At 48.1% G+C, this 20,742-nt stretch overlaps 1 protein-coding gene across 1 annotated transcript in view; it reads right to left on the reverse strand.

Annotated features, from left to right (window-relative positions):
• AKNA (AT-hook transcription factor) overlaps positions 1 to 20,742 on the reverse strand; it is a 61,164-nt gene that overhangs the window by 6,062 nt on the left and 34,360 nt on the right. Inside the window, exons 11-21 of the mRNA XM_084821029.1 lie at positions 18,417 to 18,596; positions 15,128 to 15,419; positions 13,361 to 13,467; positions 11,792 to 12,012; positions 10,823 to 10,976; positions 7,646 to 7,816; positions 6,766 to 6,875; positions 6,252 to 6,365; positions 4,074 to 4,214; positions 662 to 781; positions 124 to 298 (exon numbers count right to left, since the gene is read on the reverse strand). Coding sequence (XP_084677155.1) covers positions 124 to 298; positions 662 to 781; positions 4,074 to 4,214; positions 6,252 to 6,365; positions 6,766 to 6,875; positions 7,646 to 7,816; positions 10,823 to 10,976; positions 11,792 to 12,012; positions 13,361 to 13,467; positions 15,128 to 15,419; positions 18,417 to 18,596 — 1,785 coding nt within the window. The remainder of the gene's footprint in view (positions 1 to 123; positions 299 to 661; positions 782 to 4,073; positions 4,215 to 6,251; positions 6,366 to 6,765; positions 6,876 to 7,645; positions 7,817 to 10,822; positions 10,977 to 11,791; positions 12,013 to 13,360; positions 13,468 to 15,127; positions 15,420 to 18,416; positions 18,597 to 20,742) is intronic.

Here is a 20,742-nt window from a genome sequence, read left to right on the forward strand (position 1 = left end):
TGCCCTAAGTAAATAAACAAATAAATGTTTATTGGAATAGCTACGGTGAGATAGTCAAGCTGTAAAGGAAAACCTGTATTTCCAAGAATTCTCTCTGATCAAAAGCAGCTGAGCCATTCTTACATTACAGGCGACAGAGGATATGCCAAGGGAATCGTGGGGATGAAACCGATCGAGGTAGCTGGTGATGGGACTGCCAAATAGCAGAGGCCAGGCTGCTGTGGCTGATGATAGCTGCCAAGTTTCTGTTGCATTCCGGTGCTTTGTGCTGGGGCAGTCTCTCTGCCATGATCTACCCCTGGGGTGGGGGTGGGGAATGAGAAAACAGGTAGAGTTGATACACAAAAGACAGAGAGACAAGGCTCCCCCTCTCCTATTCGATTGCCTTTAGGATAATTTGAACCTTGTAAACAAAGCTCTGAGGACGCAGCCTGAGAGAACAGGCAGATTTTGCCCAAAATGACCTCACACAGTGAGAGGTCCCAGACACCAGGCTTGGTTTTAGGGCAAAGAATGTGTGTCAAGAGGATTCCCACCGCACATAGAATAGTCTCTGTCTTCACTTCTCAAATTTCACCTCTGTCTTCACTTCTCAAATTTCACCTCTGTCTTCACTTCTCAAATTTCACCTCTGTCTTCACCTTGTCAAATGTTCTCTTACCATGCACAGTTTTGTTCTTGGGGTTCCTGGTATTGTCGCACAGGAGGCATGATGGTGCTTCAGTCTTCTTTTGAGTGCTGTGCTGGGGGAGTGTGAATGAATCCCTTGGGCAGTCGCAGCCTAAAAAGGGACAAAGGTAATCAGTACACAGATGCTCCATCCTTGGCCCTAGAACAAAGAACCCAAATCATACCCTGGGGGGGGGGGATCAAAAAGCCACTTGAGCGAATGTTGTAAAGCAGCTAAGATACTGAACTGTGAACCAACTGGAAAGTCCCTGGTTTGATTCTCATCTCAGCACAGAACACTTTAGATGGTTTTGGGCAACACCCCCGCCCCACTCTCAGTCTCAGCACATACCCCTCTTCATCTGCAATTTAGAATGATACTCCTCTATCTTACAAGGTTGGTGTCAGGATTCCTGAAATAATTGGCCACAATCCATAGAAAGGTAGCTGTGACTAACTTATATCCCGGTTTTGGAAGCACTGTGTGAATGTTCTAGAAGTGCAATATACAGAAAGCTACATCTGTATACTGAACTTTTAGAACATTCACACGGTGCCTTCAGGACTGGGATATAAGTCAGAACTACCTTTCTATGGATTGTGGCCAATTATTTCAGTAAGCCTGACAACAAACTTGCACCTAGCTACAAGTGCAAAGTAGCCTAATCTAATCTCATCCTCTACATCAGCCACGCCCAACCTGGTGCCCTCCAGATGTTTCAGTCTTCAGCTCCCATCAGTTCTAGCCAGCATGGCCAACGGTTGGCAGTGCTGGCAGCTATAGTCCAAAATATCTGGAGGGCACCGGAATGGGGAAGGCTGTGCTACACCAAGGTTGGCCTGATTATCCATCCATCACCTATGAGGTTTATAATTTCCAGATTCAGAATACAAACCTCACCCCTTCGTAACAGTTGCTTGCAATCCCAGCCGGAGAAGAAATCTTCCTCAGGCCTCATTCCTGCCTTCCTGTTCTGATGGTGGTGGCAGCAGGAAGGCCTCCCTGCCTGATACCTGGAACACTACTCTGACGGTGCTCCAGAGGCCAGAGAGCCTAGGGCCAGCTCCTCTGGTCACTATATTGAAAGGACATGGGAACCATGGGAAAATAGTAGTACATGCCCTGGTATCCTCTCGTCTAGACTACTGTAATGTGCTCAGCGTGGGGTTACCCTTGAAGACGGTTCGGAAGCTGCAGCTGGTACAGAACACGGCGGCTCGCCTGATTAAAGGCAGCTGCCGGCGTGATCACATCACTCCAGTGCTGAAGGAGTTGCACTGGTGACCAGTTGTTTTCCGGGCCAAATTCAAGGTGTTGGTTTTGACCTTTAAAACCCTATATGGTTCCGGCCCAGCCTATCTTAAGGAGCGCCTCCAGCAGCACTAGACAGGCTGCTCAACAAGATCAGTCTTGGACGGCCGTCTCTCTGTCCCATCAGCTAGGACAGCTAGGTTGGTGAGGACGAGGGAGAGGGCCTTCTCTGTGGTGGCCCCCACTCTGTGGAACTCCCTCCCTAGGGAACTCCGCTATGCCCCCTCTTTAATGAGCTTCCGCCACGCATAGAAAATGTGGTTGTTCAGGCAGGCATTGCGGATGGGTGAGGGTATTTTTAGAAATGCGATGTTGTAATGTGGAATTTCATTGTTTTAAAACTGTTTGTATTGCTGTACATCACCCAGAGTGGCCGGGTGACTGGCCAGATGGGCGATTAAAAAATTTAATAAATAAACAAACAAACAAATAAAATGGCATTTCCCAGGTTCACCATGGAGAAAGGCTTGCAGTACATCCTAAACTGCCATGGCTAAATCAGTAGAAAGGACTGGCAGGGCAGCCTTCTGGGGTGGGAGGTGTTCAGACACTGTCACACTCCTGATGACATTTGGGCAACGAGGCTGGAATTGGGCTCAGGACCTATTTCTGTTTCTTTTGTCAAATACCTTGGTTTACCAAACCCAATTCCAACTCAAACTGAGGGGTTGGGAAAGGGGAGTCCATCCCCCATTATCCCCATCCCAGTTAGTATACAAAACCCAGACCGGAAAGCAGCTAATGAAAGACAGACTTTGGAAGGCCATAAATAAGAAAATATTATAGGTGGCCTTTCCTTCTAATAAGTAGTCATTAACTTAGAGGGCAACTCTATTGCTTAAGGGGGAGCGTCTGAAATATCCAACACCCTTTGGCCTCCTATGGCAGGGCAGAACTGAGGAAGGAGCAGCGTTCACTTGAAATGGGAGGGGAATTCTTTACACCAGCAACAGGGCTGGTGTAAAGTTTGTTCCAGATTGGGGGAGTGGTTGGGAGCCCACTCGGCCCATGCCACCCCCATCCTCTCCCTTTCCCCCTTTGGACTCTGGAAGAGTGATGGCCATGGAACTTTCCACAGGGGCATGGCAGCGGGGTTGTTGTTCAGATCCCCCTTCCAACCTCAGAGGGGGAGATCCAATCTTTCCTATGGTCCCTTGGCCCATAGGATTGGACTGCTGGATTGCAATCCTAGACATACTTACATGGGAGTAAGTCCCATTGAAAACAGAGGGCCTTACTCCTGAGCAAGCATATTTAGGATTACACTGTTACAAATTTAATAAGGAAAAGCTATGTCTCACTTTTAAAAATTCATTTCCTTCCTTAAAAAGCATCCGCTTCAAGGTTTTTCAAGGTTTTCCTCTTCTTCTTTTTTACTTTTTACCTTGTTACCTAGCTCAGACTAATCTTGCAGCAACTCCCAACACTATATCAATGCATTTAAATTAGAATTGCTTGGAAGTCCTAATATTTAAGAACCTAGAAATAAGCCAGGTATTAGTTAACATTTAACTGAGGGAAATCGTTCCTGTAGCTTTCCACCTCTCCTGTTGCTCAGCTGTTGCTAAGCACCAGCATTGTGAAAAACAGAAATCACGGGAAAAGTTATGATCGCCATCAGCTGATGATTTTCACATGTGCTTGTACAAACCATCTAGCTGTGTGAACTCTGCCAACAGGTTAATGTGAGTGGGGAGATCTGCTGATTTGGAGTTTCATCCTGCTCTCTGAAGCTGGGCTGCTTATTCTGTTGTTCTGGGCATTAGGAATACTATCCTACTCTGTGTTCCAGATTGTGTAGGACAGCCTTCTCCAACAACTCCCATCATCCCCAGACAGTTGTAGTCTGACCCATCTGGAGGGTGCTGGGTCGGAGAGGTCTGGTATGGGATCATTGGGTTTGGCATTAAGGGGAACGAAGCCTTGTGAGATTTTCACTCTGCACTAGAGAAGCAAGGATTGAACCTGGGCGAAAGGTGTGTGTTCTACCGCCAGGTGATGGCGGCTGTCTCCTTTCCAGATGTTACTGCCTATGAACAAATGCAATCTACTGTCCACAAGCCATAACCAGCCCACTCTGGTGGATTGACACCTTTGGTCTCCTTGACGTCCGGCTCATTCGTTGATACTTCTCCGAGCCGCGACTTGACATCTTGGCGACGGGAGCAGGGAGTAGAGCAGTCGGGGGCCACTGGTTCTCGGGGCTCCAGGGTCGAAAAGGGGTACCGCGTCCCTACGGAATCAAAACCAAAAAAGAAACGTGACAGGCACTCCTGGCCATGACCAAATGGCTCGGTGGATGTGGGTCTTGATCCAGCTCAATGGGGGGAGGAAATTGCACAAATCAGCTGTTTGCAGAGAGGTCATGAAGGAATGTTATGGTTCAGGTAGATGGGAGGGACTCATGCTGTGCTGCCCCCTAAGCATGTCTTCGCTACAAGCTCATATCTCTCTTTTATGCTAGTTTGACAGTCCCACCACCCACCTGACAAACTCTGGGAACTGTCTTACGGCAAGGGTGCTGAAGATTCTCTAGTTAGGGACCTCCTGTCAGGGTGGAAACTGAGCCCAGAGAGCCTCAGAGCAGTTCGGATTCTGCGGAGGAACAGCTATCCGTGGGAGAGGGGCCAGCTCATCCCTCACAGGCTCAGCACCTGGCAGAGATTCCTCCTGCCAGCATTCCAGAGATAGATAGTGACCCAGGTAGTGAGGGAATGCGGGAGAGGGGCTTCTTAGATGCTCGACGCAGACACAAAGAGTGACGAGCGATGGAGGGCACGGAAAGGAGGCGTAGTGCCCGTTTGGCATGCAAGCAACGGCCACCTCCCATGGACCCAAGGGAAAGAGGGAGGATCTCTCCCTAGCCCATAAGTTCTGGGTCTAAGTGACTCTCTTTCAAACTGGGATCAACTGACTACCTGAAGCTTAGGCCACCCTGCTGTTCCTTGCCTTAGTCGCTGGTGATTAGCATCTGAAAGAGTCATTAAGTTGTAAAAGGATTAAAACTTTGAAAAGAAATCCTTTCATCTGCGTCTTGAGTTGGCTATTGGAATCTACTGGGAGAAGCCGCCAGAGTGCTCCTGACACCTCCTCTGCCCCCACAAGACTTCATATCCTAGAGTTGCCTGGCAAGGGGGAGAGAAAACAGCTGTTCTAAGCAGCAGAAAGGATAGTACCATCTTGGCTGCAGCCCAGGACCAACCCAAAATACACTGCTGCAAGGCAAAGCAATGGCACCCGTTCCCATTCCATATCTGAAAAGCCAACTGGATTGGCAGCTGATTCTTTCTTCATCACTGACCGTAGGGTGGCCTCCTCCTCCAGCACACCTGAAGGCAGCAGGGGAAGCTGCATGGCCCACAGCTCCATCCCCTTGCTGCTGCTTCCCAGCATCTGCCACACTCTGTCTAATGGCAGGAGCAGCCCTGTTGCAGCCCCGAGGTTTGCCTCCATCAGCTGATCATTCCACCATTGCGGATGCAAATGCTGCATTTCCATCTTTGATACTGGCCCATAAGGCTTGGCCAAAATTCATTTAATTTCATTTATCATATTTCTACACTGCCCCATAACCAGAGCTCTCTGGGCAGTTCTCAAAAATTAAAAACGATGGAAATACTTCATATAAAGTATACAACCATTCATGTAAGGACATAAAACAGACAGCACACACAGCAACAACATATATCTAAAACAATCACCCGGAGACAATCAAAGAGACTCATTAGATGCTGCCAAATGCCTGAGAGTAGAGGGCAGTTTTAACCTGGCACAAAAAAGATGACTATGTTGGTGCCAGGGCCTCATCAGGGAGACCATTCCATAAATGGGGGGCCACCACCAAGAAGGCCCTCTTGCTTGTTGCAGCCCTCCGAGCCTCCCTCAGAGGAGGGTCCCAGAGGTTTGGATGCACAGCACAGTGTACAACCCCTGCCCCCGCCCCCAATTTCACATCCCCATTTGCTGTTTTGCCACTGGAGGTCACCATTCCTCTCCACACCAAAATGCCTCTCAGACATGGGGGAAAATAGCAGGCCACTAGCCAGCCAAGGGAGCTCCATTAATTCTCCCAGAAAATCGCTCCCACCCCCAAAATGCAAAAGGGGGGGAGGAGGCAGGCTCTGCTCCCAACGCCCTATATTTGGACCACAGTTTTGACAGTAGAGAAGATTGTCCCAGCCTTACTTGTCCAACCTGCTGCTACCTCTCAGAGCCATCTCGGAGTATCAGGTTGGTAGACACACAGTAGGCTCGGATGACCTTTCCTCACCTGTGTAAGGCCCTTGGAAGATGGGCTGGTTCAGGGGTTTCATCCTAGAAGCAGTGGCTTCCCGGTGCCTTCCTTTCTGGGGCTTCAGCAGGGAGGAGTCCAACTCTGAAGGGGCTGGAAACAAAGAGAGGAGGGGATACTGCAGCTCCTCAGACTGGGTTATGCATGCATAGAGTCAGATGTTCTCTGAGTGGCTGAGACACCACGGAAAAGCACTCACAGTGTTGTGTACAGGTGTACAAATTCCTAGTCCGGGATCATGCTCAGGAAATGAGCACTGCCAGTTTGGAGCAGAAGCGGGCTATGCACAGCACCGACTGGCTAGTTCCCATGTGACATCATGATCACTTGCGTCATGAAGCTGGAGGGGTAGGAGACACCGGACTTGCACTGCAGAACAGGAGCCGCAACAGCAAATCCTGTTTAAAGGCTCATCTGTACACACCCTGAGTTGGAGCTCCTTGCACCACCAAACTAGACTAATATACACCACAGAAAAAAATCCGTGACTTACGGAGATCCTGCTGAGTCCCATCTCGGGGGAGCAACAGCCTCCTCGCCTGCCCTTCGGGTTTGATTGCCAGAGCTGGATCCTTGGATTCAACCGTGCTTTTTCTGGTTTTGCTAGGGGATGAGATGGGGAAGCAGTCAGACCTGGGATATGGGGAATCAGTTTATGCACAATGCATCATTCCCTACATGACCAAACCCAGGGCTGAGAATCCTGTGCCCCCACCCTGCAAAGTGGTGAGGGGTTGGGGGCAGTGGCTGGGGCAATTTAAAGGGGAGATGTGGTGGGCAAGGAGGGTGCTTCACCTGCCCTCTGTTTTTCCACTACAACCCCCCACTCTGTCCCCTGCAAATCTGCCTCCCGTGAGCCATTTTGATCACCGCTATTACGTTCTTCCTGTGTCATTCCCAGAGAACCAGCTCAGTCTATGGGTCCTATCCACACTACAAGTTTATACTAGTTTTATCTGTCATGACTTCCCCTGAAGAAACCTGTAGTATGCTGTGGGTACTCAAAGCTGGCATCTGTCACATGATGTGGGCAGCAGATGGCAACAGAGAGAACATCTGCTCTGGGCTTCCCTTTAATTCCCCCCCCCACCCCCAAGCCTGGCATTCCAAGCAGCATGGAGCAGCTGAGTCTAACTGAATTTCCCACCATGCCCTGGAGTGATGCCAGGGGCATTCTGGGAAATAAAGTGATGTCACAGCATTGTGGGAAATTACAGTGGAGGCTGCCCTGCATTGCTCGGAGCACTGATGCCCACTGCTGTCGCCCACTGCCCCCACCAGGTGAGCCCACCAGGAGCCAGCGACAGAGAAAGGACACCACTAAAGAGCAGTTTGCCCAGGGGCCCCCAAAGCCGGCCCCATCCATCGCTTACCCCATCGGACTGGTACTTCTGGAGAAGCGGGCACAGCCATGGGATGTCATCTGGAGCCTAGTGGCACACGGGGAAGATGACAGCTTTGGGTGACCGGAGGGCCAGTGGAGGGTCTCTTCTAGACTTTGCCTCAGCTGTAAGACTTCGTTCTGCAAAGCCGCAATGGCCTGGCTGGATTGGGGACAAGAAAATAAAACCATGCAGGATCAGTTAAAAACAGGGATGGCCACTACAACTGGTAATCATAATAGGTATTTTATTCATCCATCCATCCATCCATCCATCCCATTCCATTCCATTCCTATACCGCCCAATAGCCGAAGCTCTCTGGGCGGTTCACAAAAAAGGTAGCGAACAGAGCTGTATTGTTACAATCTGTATCTGGCTACCCAAATCCGAAAAAAGGAAGGAAAAAATATCAACAAACTGTACACACTACGCAAACCGAACGAACATGTATGTTCTCCCTTATGCAAAAGCATTATTTTACAACTTTTCTGCATAATTTCATTCTGGTTTTGCTAGTCGTGGGAGTCATACAAACCCATGAAGTGTGGTACAAACCCCCAAACCACTGGAAGTGTTATGGAAACTGCCCAGTTTCTGCAGTTTCCGACCGGTGCAGTCCCCACACTTCTAAATAGTACTTATTGTGAACCACCCAGAAAGCTTCGGCTACTGGGTGGTATAAATATAATACAATACATAAATACGTCTTCTCAACCATAATACATAAATATAATACAATACATAAACCATCAAACAATAAATATAATACAATACATAAATATGTCTTCTCAACCATAAGGACTAGGAGCTTGTCCTGTATGTATGTATGTATTTGAAAAAAGTCAAGATTCTCACTTCCTCTGCAAGTACAACCACAACCTGTGCTTTTTGGTGCTGTTTATGTATCCCTATGAAATCATGGTAGCTCTGCTAATGAAACTTGGAATAAGATTTTGAACCATTTCAGGGGCAGATCAGCCAGATGAGGGAGTTGGGGATTCCTAGCTGCCCTCACTTCTCGGGGAGGCCCTCTTGTTTACGGTTCTTACACATTTAACTGCAAAGTGCAACCAGGTGCAGATGGAATGCTTTGACCACTGGAGTTAACTCCTAAGCGTGCTGTCGAGTTCCCAAACTGCTAGTCAAATGCAGGCTTGCCAGAGCTTAGAGAACGTACTCCTAAAAAAAAAAAAGAGTTAAAATGCTGCCTTCTGAAGTTTCCTTGCCCTGAAGGAACTGTACCAGGTTTCCCCCGCCACCACCTCTTTACTTTGAAGAACATTCCAGAAAAGGAGAGGAAGGGCTGTGGTAGGGGAAGAGGGAGGATTTAGAAGAAAGAGGAGACATGCTCCCTCCACCCAGCCACCCCAGTACTTTGGGGGCTAGTAAAAATATGGGATATGGCGAATATCATGACCATGACATATATGATTAGATCTCAGAAGGTGGTGGAGTAATACAGATGCAATAAAACATTGGAAGTGAATTTTAGGTTTGTCCGGAAGTGCTGAATACTATCTGATGCTTTTGTTATCTTTGGCTGCTTCCAGATGAGGCTTCTCTTGTGAAACTGCCCTGCCTGATTCACAGAATTGTATGGGGCCGAGTGTGTGTGTGCGTGCACACAGTGGAGGCATTTTGAGGTGACATAGTGTGCACCCACCCCCTGATCCCCCCGGGAGCTTCAGCAAACTTTCCAGTCCCTCTCCATATCCAAAGACATGTCCTTATTCTGGAACACAATTCTTGTTTCCTGGTTGCATCAGAGGCAGCGGTGTCTTAGCAACGGCATCCTTGGCAATGTTTACTGCCCTTGGCCCAAGAGGAAAGGCCTACGGGGCACAGCAACACCACCAGAGGCCCAGGGAAACCAGTGGTGGCCCATTACCTTTGGCATAGAATCTAGAGCTGTGCACAAATGGCCTCTTGACATTCTCCACCTGACTCGTGGGCAGAGAAATTTGGGAGACAATTTCACCAATGTTCTCCAGAGGGGAGGAGAAATTCTCATCAGTTTCTCATGGGTAGGGCTCCTCATTGCAGCACAGCTTCTTTCTTTTTTGGTAAAGGTTTTGGGGGTTTTCGTGCTGCAACAGCATCAACTGTCTTGGCAGGCCAGCTCCCAGTCTGCATCCACCACAATGCAGGTGGGGGCAGGGTTGGGTGTTGCTCCAGGGTTGAGGTGGAGTTCATGCTCTGCCAAAATCCGTCCTCCAATTTCCGGAAAGTTTTCTCTCCCGACTCTCTTCGATTGTTCTGCCTCATTCTCAGGACAGCTTGGAATTTATGTTGAATTGCTTTTTGCGTTGTGTTTGAGCTTACTTAATCACAACCAGCCTCCCAGGCTGCCCGCATGTCCTGATCTGAAAAAAGCCCTATGGAGGAATTACCTCATGGTGCCTTAAACTGGGCTTTAATTGAAGTGTGGGAAGCTCAGGTGGCTACAGGCTGCCAGAGAGATGATTGTACAATGAAAGACAGGACGCTTGTGCTCATTCCTCAGCCATCTCCTAATTAAGGTAAGCCCAAGAAACCCAAGCCCAACCCATGAAAATGTCTCTGAAATTTCTGCACCGTTGAATTTCTTTTCGACAGCAATTTCTCTTCTATCAAATTGAATGAGAATGGTTGAAAAAAATGTGGGATAAATTTTCAGCACAGCACTAATAGAATCGATGGCCTTGTAGGCCCCTTCCAACCCTACTATTCTATGAATCTGGTTTAAGGGTTGGCAACTTAAAGACAAATGTTCTTTAAATGGAGAGGGACTCTGATAAAATGGACTGTAGTCCCTGAAAAGTTATGCTGCAACAAAGCTATGAACCTTTAAATTAGATTTTCCACAGTTTTGGTTGCGGCAGGCTAACGCTGTGGCGACCCCACTGGGAGGCTTGTACTGTGACCCCTCTTCACCCCTAAAAGTCATCAGGTTTGTACATGTGTCTAAAGGAGCATATTTGGTAACAGTGCAGAAGGATTGTGAGCTCTATTCAGTGCTGGTGCTCAAAACGCATTCTTGGGCCCAGAATTCTTTCATTCTTTTGCCCCAGGCTCTGGTGGGTGGATCTCAGAGTTCTAATACCAAAGAGATCCCTTGAGCTTGATGTCTGCCCACTCCGGCCTACCCAGTGAATGGTCAACCATTCCCCCACCCAAGGGCACACTTACTCTCGCTCTAAGCGGGAGTCAAGGAGGCTGGAGCAGCGCGTTTGGGTCAGGGAGAGGGAAGCGGCAGAGGAACTCGGCGAAGGTCTCATCTCATCAGGGGCAGTATTGTCCGTGGCAAGCTCACCATGCACCTCGGCCTCTGAGTCGGTGTGAGCTGGTGAAAAGGGAGACAGAGGCAGACAGTGAAGGTTTGCATGTTAGAGCAAGGGTGGGGAACGTGTTCAATGTCGAGGGCCGCATTTCAGGGGCGGGGCAGGGGGGGAGAGCCAGTGGTGCATGGAAGCCCAAAGTGGGTGGGGGCAGAGCTTGCAGTGGGTGGGGCCATCCCATTTTCTCTGCCGCCCCCTTTTCTCTCTCTGCCGCCATGCGCTCCCTCACACGCTCCCCTTCTTTTTCTCTTCCCCTTCCCGTCCCCCTTCCCTTCTCTGACAAAAAATTTCTCCCTCAGGGGAGATAACAGAAGGAGGGGAGGGATCTGGAAAAAGAGGGCAAGAAAATGCGGTTATGTCAGCCACCCACCCCACAGAGGCAGTGGCGGCCGGCGACTCCAGTCCCAGAGGGGCGGTGATTCCATTCTGGGTTTACTTACTGCCAGCCCAAACTCTAAAGGTGCTATTGAAGGTGCTGAACCTTATCCCCCAAATGGGTTTGGTGCTGTGGATAGCACCGTTAGAGTTCTGGCTGGTGGTAACTAAAACCCTGAATGGACTCACCGCCCCTCCGTAACCGGAGTCACAAGCTGCCATTGCACAGCTGGTGACAAAGATGGTGCCAAAACCTTCCTAGAAAGGGTAAGAGGGTGAGGGGAGTATTTGAAAGAAGAAAGAGGGGGGGGCATCACCGAGAGGCATTCTGGGAGGCAGGCATAAGGGGCAGCAGATGCTTGAGGGAGCAGGAGACCTTTGGACAGCTGAAGCTGGTGGGGAGCGTGAAACGGGGCTTCTCACTCACTCAAAGCAAGGAACTCACAGCTGTCCATGCTTGGCTCCATCTCATTGGCGAGGCTGTTTCTCCACCTGGGAGGGGAGCTAATTCGCAAGGGGAGTCCTTTGGCCAGGCTGTGCCTCTGGGCACCGCTCTCTGGTGCCATGTGCCTGGGCAACAAGTCCATCACCACAGGCAGCTTCTGCGGCAGCACTGGCTGGAGGGCCGCGTCATCCACGGCTGGTTTTCCCAGCGTGCTGCAGGACCTGGACACAAGACAGAGACGTGGCATCGCCAAGTGGGTCTTCAAGCTCCTGCTTAGCTGTGTGTTCCCTCCCAGCCTTCCCAAGCATTGCCCCACCTAATTCACCCCATATAAGAACCCAAGGATTGTCAGGGCTGGTCAGGCCCCCCAAAAGCTTTGTCCTAACAGGTTCCTCAGAGAGACTTATAACCAGATTAAGTTCATAGCTATCCCCTTTTTCAGTTGTCGTTAGCATGTACTATTCAGTAGTATAACAAGTGGGGCTTGTAAGAAAATCTTGAAGCACAGAGTGTTCCTGTTCAGTGTTCCAGCCAGCTAGCCAGCCACACCCCCTTCCAAGTTACTCCATTCCAGTCTCCTCTGCCCATATTTGCTGTTTCTCCCCGCTCCCTTTGACTGTAGTATACTGTGGCCACCGAACATACTGTTTTGCCCCTCTCCCCTTAGGATTTTTTGTTCTAAATATATATTTTTTGAAATTCTGTAAATCCTGGGGTTTCCCCAAGCCTGCTGATACCTCCTTCATGTGCATGGGTGATACGATTTTGACCGCATGAGTGGCACCCACAACCTGGATATTAGAAATAAAGGAAATGATACTGCCTCTGAAGGTTTTATTTCTGGCCATCCAGGCTAAAAATCTGCAATACATCTATCCTTCATTAATTTGCCTAACAATGCAATCCTATACAAGTCTAGTTAGAAACAAATTCCATTTGGTTCAGTGGAGTGGACTCCCACATAACTGAATATACGATTGCAACCTTATTCTTTGTTTTAAGCCACTGAAGGGCTAAAACAAACATAATTCAGGAGATCCACAATCAGATCTTCCAACATTTTTTTAAAGCTTCAAAGCTTGCATCAATTTGTTGACTTCTTGTTCCAGATCCTCCCTCATTCTTTTTCTCTCCCCAAATATTGTTGTATCTTCTGATAATTCCTGACTTAATTAATTTTGTCTTCAGATATCTCACATATATTTCCCCCTGTTTATCATCACCTCAAAGGGGGACACAATTGCAGGATTTATGCAGTTCAGAGGAAAAGGCGGGTGAAAGAGAGAAAGAATGTGGTAGGAAGGGAAAGAAAGGAAGGAAGGAAGAAAGGAAGGAAGTAGGAAGGGAAAGAGAGAGAGAAAATGGGAGAAAGGAATGAAAGAAAAGCAAGGGGAGAAAGAAAAGAAGTAGGAAGGGAAATAAAGAAGATGGGCAAAAGAATGGGAGAGGAAGGAAGGAAGATCTGGGCAAGGGGGGGAGAGAGAGAGAGAGAGAGAGAGAGGGAGGAGGTAGAAAAGGTAGAAGAGAAAATAAGGATGAGAGGACAGGAGAGAAGGGAAGTTTCCATACCTGAAGTGGGATGACCGATGCTTTGGCATCTGTGCCAAAGGGGAGACCCTGCTGGCTTCTGACCCAACAAATCCACTGTCCGTCTCTGGGGACACAATGCGCGGATCCTGCAATGGAGGGAAGAGGCTGACCTAAGCACTGCTGGCATCATCCAACAATTTCTGGGGCAATTCTCACATACATGTTTGTGACTTGGATTTCTCTTCATCTCTTGAAGATTTGACACCTGGAGCCAGATGCGTGCATGGACTCTTGCCCAAAAGTATTGTGATGACAGCAATGAAAGTGCTATATTTTATTTATTTATTACATTTATATCCCACCTTTTTTCCTCTTTGAGGAACCCAAGCTGGCGTACATAATCCTCCTCCTCTCCATTTCATCCTCACAACAACAACCCTGTGAGGTAGGTTGCGCTGAGAGTCTATGACTGGCCCAAAGTCACCCAGTGAGCTTCCATGGCTGAGTGGGGACTAGAACCTAGATCTCCTGGCTCCCAGTCCAACACTCTAACCACTACACCACACTGGCTCTATACTGACCTATTATGTTTTTATCATGCCGTTACCTTCAAGCAACTTGGGAGAGAGCCCATGGTTTCCCACCCATTTGATCCTCACACCAACCTTGCGAGGTAGGTTTGGCTGACAATAGACAAATGTTTTCCAGCTTCATGGGTCACAAGCAGTGGCAGGGAAGATGCCCCTCCCCTGGTATAGATTCGGAATGGGTTGTCCTAAAATGAGCTAATTTGGAATTGATTTGTACCGTGCCCAAATGAGCTCATTTCAAAACTTGTCCTGGTCCAACCTCCAGCTGTCATCGTGCTCCTGATCATGTCCAATGGGAACATAATAAAGCCCACCCCAAGCTCTTTTCCCCAAGCAAACCTTCCACCAAGGGGTGGGGGCGACACACACCAGCTCCTTGGGCCTTCGTTAGACTTCGAGCAGTGTTTCCCAACCTTGGGTCCCCAGATGTCATTGGACTGCAAGTCCTATCCTCCCCGACCACTGGCTATGCTGTCTGGGCATGATGGGACTTGAAGTCCAACAGCCTCTGGGTTGGGAGCTACTGCTCTAAAGCCTTACCAACTGGAATGTCCCCAGGCAAAGATACCCGGGAACTGGAATTTGCCAAGGCTCCTGACAACAGTATTACTAAGGACCTGAGATCAACCCTTTATCTGGTGGGGCCACACTGTTAAATTTCTCAGATTGTGGAACCTGTCAGCACTGGAAACACCTGAATCTGTGACAGAATTCCTAAACACCCCAATTTATTAAGAAGCAGTGCCAATTAGGGATGTCGGAGAAATCCTCAATGGAACAAAATGAGTTCAAATTTTTATGAATCTGACCACAGATTCTGCAGTGCACTGGCTTTCCCCCTGTCGGGCAGATTCCATGGACTTGTGAACCATTTTCCTAACCTTCTGCAATTTTGTGCAAATTCAGTAACAGAAAAATACACATTTTTAAAAAAATGGCTGAAAATGTGCATTTCTACATAGGCCAAAGCATGAAAATGTGCATTTGGGGGGATGTGCACATTTTTGCAAGCGCAAATTTGCACAAATTTGCATGTGCAGAAACGCAAATTTGTGAAAAATTCAGAAGTGGGAAGAAATCTGAGTCTTTTGATTAGCGGACGATGGAACAAAAGGAGCTTGACAAATCTGCGAAACACAGACAGAATGGATTTTACACAACCCGTACATCCCTAGTGGCAATGCCATGAGTGCCAACCACACCAAGCAACACTTACCTCGGGCATGGCCGTGTTGGTCTTCTGGAAAGACTTCTGGGCTACGTGTTCAGAAAAAGTGCTGCCAGCAACACTGGCCATGCTGCTGTGGGGTGAGAGCAGCTCCTGTTGCCTCCTGGAGGTTGCCTTATGAACTGCAGCAGAGGGCCTCCTTTTCTCAGCTGGCTCCTGAGGAACGGACCCCTCCACCCGGGAAGGGGGCACGCTGTGGATTTGACAGGGCACCTGCTGGGGCTTTCCTGGTAGCTTTCCAACAGGAGCCCTTCCAGGAGGTTCCCTTTCTTGGGGCTCCCTATCAGAAATGGGGAAAACACAGACTTCAGAACCTCAAAGCTTCTGCAGCTTCCCAAAAAAGAGATTTGGGTCAAAGACGTTCCAATGCTTTGAAGAAGACAAAGTAGGGCACCGGAAGCATTCTGGGAAATGTTTACCCACAAGGCTTTGCTCTCAATGGCCTCTCTCTTTCAGGGCTGCCCCTGATTTGAGGCTATCTCTTGGGAAGTTCCAAGGAAACAACTGATGTTGCAACAAGCTAATGGCTCTTAGAAGCCAATACAGTGTCCTCAAACCAAGGGGCAGCCAAGATAGTAGTTCTAGTTTGGCTGTTGGGCCATAGAGAAATGTAAAAAATAAATGTAATGAATGAATGAATGAATAAATAAATAAATAAATAAATGGTACAGGAGCCCTGCCAGAAAGATAGAAATTTAAGAAAATTAACCAGAAAGCTGCAGCCTGGCTCTTAATTTGGGTCCCTCCACCAAATTAAGGTCCTTCTCCTGGCCTTCCTCTTGAATTTCTCCCCAGTCCCCACGCCACAGTTCCGCACCCTTGCATATGCTTCCCACATTTGATGGGAGCAAAGTTGTTGTGGTTATTATTTTTAGCCCTGTCCAGGGGTCTTCCAAGAGCTCCAGTGGCAAAGGACCCAAACCTGGAAGGATTTCTAACAAGCCCCTGAGAGGCTGTCCCTGCCAGATCCCCTGTGAGGGATGCGGAGGCCCGTGAATTCCAACCTCTGTAAATCAGAGCTGTGTTTTCATGAGCCTGACCAGCAAAGGGGGTCCTTGAGGCCTTTGCAGAAGAAGGGAGGGAGGGGAAGAGTTATAAACCTGATCATCAGATGGAAAAACGGTCCGCCTCAGGCCTCCAGCAAACAACATGTGAAGAAAGAAAAAGAGCGAGCCTTTGATACTTGGCTCTCACGGCCACCCCCACAGCCCTTAAGATTCCAGGCTGAGCTTTCATTTCCTTCCCGTCAAATTCCTCCCCTCCTCCTCTTTTCAGCCTCTCCCATATTCTGCTCCCATAGTTCCTCCCTCCACATCTTTCCTGCCAGCTCAGACTAGCAAGCGGTGCAAAAAAACAGTCCCAAAAAGCAAAAAGAAAGAAAGAAAGAAAGAAAGAAAGAAAGAAAGAAAGAAAGAAAGCAAGCTTTGTCCTACTCTGGGGAAGGAAGAGAGAGAATGCAAAGGCATGTTTGTTTGGTGGGCTGACTCCACAGAACAGGCACGGCTAGAAAAGCAAACCCCACTTCTAATTTTAGTCACATCTTGGCATGTCCATGGCAGTGTCTCCGCCAATGTCTCCCGACAGTCTTTGCGAGCCAGTATGGTGCAGTGTAGCGGTCAGAACGTCAGACCAGGATAGGAATAATAGAATTTTAAAATGGGAAGGTGCGCTGGAGGTCAACTAGTCCACCCCCACTCCTGCTTAGTACAGGATTGACAATGCAGAATCTTGAAACTAAAGCATCCCTGATAGATGGCTGTCTACCCTCTGCTTAAAAACTTCCAGCAAAAGGAGAGCCCACCACCTCCCAAAGCAAAACCTGTTTCCCTGTGATTTTCACCCACTGAAAACAACAGAGCCATAGAAAACAAGTCTGCTCCATCTTCTGCATGATGGCCTTTCAGATCTTTGAAGCCCACTATCATGTTTCCCCCTTCATCTTCTTTTCTCCAGGCTAAACATACCCTGCTCAGTTTCAATCATTCCTCATAGGAATTCATTTCTAGACCCTTCACCATCCAAGTTGTCCTCCTCTGGATGTGCTCCAGTTTTTCAGTGTCCACCTTAAAATGTGGTTCCCAAAAATGGACACAGTACTCCAAATACAGCCTGTGCAGACCTGAGTTCAAATCCCCCCGCAGCTATGAACCTCGGCTGGGTGACACTGGGCCAGTCTCTGTCTCTCTCTTTTAATCTAACCTAACATAACAGGGTTGTTGAGCAGAATGGAAGGTGGGGACCACGTACCCCACCCTGAATAATGTGGAGGAAGGTTAGGATATCAATATAATAAGTAAAAGTTATAATCTCTTTGAGCCAAATTACCATTTTACTTTTTAATACTGGTGTATAATTAATCCTGAAAAGCTCTTCCCTCGAGCAAGCTGTGTTCCTCTGGAATACAAATGTGTATATCTTTATTAAGCTGGATCCAGATTTACAGTGGATCAACTATGTTGGCAGAGGTGAACTTATTTGCCCTCTCCTTCCCATGGCAGCCCCAGAACCCCCCTGAAAATGTAACCCAGAGAGTGAGGAGACCCTTCTGAATGAAGTGAGCTGTGGTTTGCGGGGAAGGGGGGAATCACCAAAAATTGGATGGAAGGACCTTCCTCAACTAGAGCCCTTTCTCTCACAGAAAGCAGAACCTGGATCCAACCCTTAATCTGTTATAGTTACTGTAAGTCAGTTGCTCTTTTCCTTGTTCCCCTACCCACAGACCTCACTTAACTAACTGGCAGTACCTTAATGCAAAACCCCAACTTTTTCCTATTATGCCTTTCAGTTTACATTTTTGATTGCATGCTTTCTTCTTAGCTATCTAATGTCTTATCTTGCTTTCGAAAAAAGAAAACATGTTTAAAAAAGTCTGTTTCTAAAGGAAAATACACTGGTGTATGGAGACATGCCTTTGGGGGAGGGGTCCTGATCTGCAGGTTCCACAAGCATCTTTGATGCTCCTGAGCATGTGCAGAGCATCTAAGGAAACTGGGGTTCATGGGAGATGTAGATCCCATGATCCCTCACCCCCTTCAAAGCTTCTCATGTCTCCTTGTGTATTATGTTAGGCTGCAAAAGACTTGCTTGACTCATGTCACACAACGAATTTTATTGTGAAAGGGGGATTTGAACCTTGGTCTCCCCAGGCAAAGTCTAACACTACCCACTACATTACATTGGCTCACACATGTCAGGGGAACACTGTTACTGGTGGAGTCAGTGCCTTGGGTATTCCAGGGTATGGCTGATGTACAGTTTCTTCTTCTAGAAGACTTACTTCAAACGGGAGGAGATAAGAGCGGTCTTCTTATCTTTAGACACCATCTGGAGGGAGCCATCCTTTGTCCCAGCACCCTTAGTGGCTGCCCCATCTGTTTCCTCTGCGGAGATGTTCTGCCTGCTGGAATGCAGCTGTTCCAAGCTCATGGCCGCTGGCAAAGACCTGAAGCTGCTATAGCTGGGGACAAGAGATGAATTGGTCAACTGGTTAAGCAGATCAGCCTCTGTTGCTTCCTGACCTTGGGGAAATCTTTCCCTCCCCCATGTAGGGTTGTTGGGTTGTTGACCCATAGGAAAAGTCAATTGGGGGAGGTCATATCTGATGGTGGGTGGAGTCAAAAGTGGGCAGAGTTTGCACCATTGCAGGATTGCATGGCTCTCTGACTGTCTCTGTAGGACCCAATCCGCCTGCCTGTCTGTCCTGCTTCTGCCCCCAACATCTCCTCCTCCATTTTGGATTTTCCCCATTTTTATCCCCATCCATTAACACAGGTCTGATCTGGCTGCTTTGCAGAGGGTCTGAAGTGTTCACTTGCAGACTATAGCAGGCTAGAGTTGCAGAGGGTCTCTGGTGCTCCAGTGAAAAACTGGGCACACACAAAAAGCAGGAGGGCCGAAATGAAGGTATTATGGGCAGAATGGGTGACAGCCAGACTTGGACTACTGCGACATGGGGCTGCCCCTTTGAAGAGTGCTCTGGAAACCATAGCTGGTACCAAATGGAGTAGCCATATTATTAGACAGATAGATAAATGTTATTACAATCACCAATCAGCACCTTACACGTACGACATTTACACACAACATTACACCCAACCTTTTTGGACCTGTGGGCACATTGAGGAATTTGAGAAACTGCTGTGGGCACCACCACAAAATGGCTCCCATGGAGGATGTGGCTAGTCACATAATGGCTGCCGTGGGGGCCCGGATGGAGGGGGAAATAGCAAGGCAATGGTGTCAAGGGGAGAGAAAGAGCAAGAATAGAAACTTGTTATTGTTCAGTAGTTAAGTTGTGCCCGACTCTTCGTGACCCCATGGACCATAGCACACCAGGCCTTCCTGTCCTCCGCTCTCTCCCGCAGTGTGCTCAAGTTCATATTCATTGCATCAGTGATACTATCTAGCCATCTCATCCTTTGCCGTCCCCTTCTCCTTTTGCCTTCAATATTTCCCAGCATCAGGGTCTTTTCCACGGAGTTTTCTCTTCGCATTAGGTGGCCAAAGTATCTGAGCTTCAGCTTCAGGATCTGTCCTTCCAATGAGCACTCAGGGTTGATTTCCTTTAGGACTGATTGATTTGACCTCCTTGCAGTCCAGGGGACTCGTAAGAGTCTTCTCCAGCACCACAGTTCAAAAGCATCAATTCTTCGGCGCTCAGCCTTCCTTATAGTCCAGCTCTCACAGCCATACATTACTACTGGGAAAACCATAGCTTTGATTAGACGGACTTTTATCGGCAAGGTGATGTCTCTGCTTCTTAGTATGCTGTCTAGGTGTGCCATAGCTTTCCTCCCAAGGAGCAAGCGTCTTTTAATTTCATGGCTACAGTCACCGCTTCCATTTCTTCTGTCACTGCTTCCATTTCTTCCCCTTCTATATGCCAGGAAGTGATGGGGCCGGATGCCATGATCTTAGTTTTTTAATGTTGAGTTTCAAACCAGCTTTTGCACTCTCCTCTTTCACCCTCAACAAGAGGCTCTTTAGATCCTCTTTGCTTTCTGCCATTAGGGTGGTATCATCTGCGTATCTGAGGTTGTTGATAATTCTCCCAGCAATCTTAATTCCGACCTGTGATTCATCCAACCCGGCGTTTCTCATGATGTAATCTGCATATAAGTTAAATAAGCAGGATGACAATATATAGCCTTGTTGTACTCCTTGCCCAATTTTAAACCAATCGGTTGTTCCATGTCCGGTTCTTACTGTTGCTTCTTGTCCCTCATACAGCTTTCTCAGGAGACAGGTAAGGTGGTCTGGTACTCCCATCTCTTTAAGAATTTGCCACAGTTTGTTGTGATCCACACAATCAAAGGCTTTAGCATAGTCAATGAAGCAGAAATAGACGCTTTTCTGGAATTCTCTTGCTTTCTCCATGATCCAGTGAATGTTGGTGATTTGATCTCTAGTTCTTCTGCCTCTTCGAAACCCAGCTTGTACTTCTGGTAGTTCTCGGTTCACATGCTGCTGAAGCCTAGCTTGTAGGATTTTGAGCATCACCTTGCTGGCAAGTGAAATGAGCACAATTGTACGGTAGTTTGAACACTCTTTGGCATTGCCCTTCTTTGGAATTGGAATGTAAACTGACCTTTTCCAGTCTTGTG

This window comes from Heloderma suspectum, chromosome 14 (assembly GCF_057233095.1).
Source record: "Heloderma suspectum isolate Gila_16-S chromosome 14, 16-S_ref, whole genome shotgun sequence".
Taxonomy (NCBI): Eukaryota; Metazoa; Chordata; class Lepidosauria; order Squamata; family Helodermatidae; genus Heloderma; species Heloderma suspectum.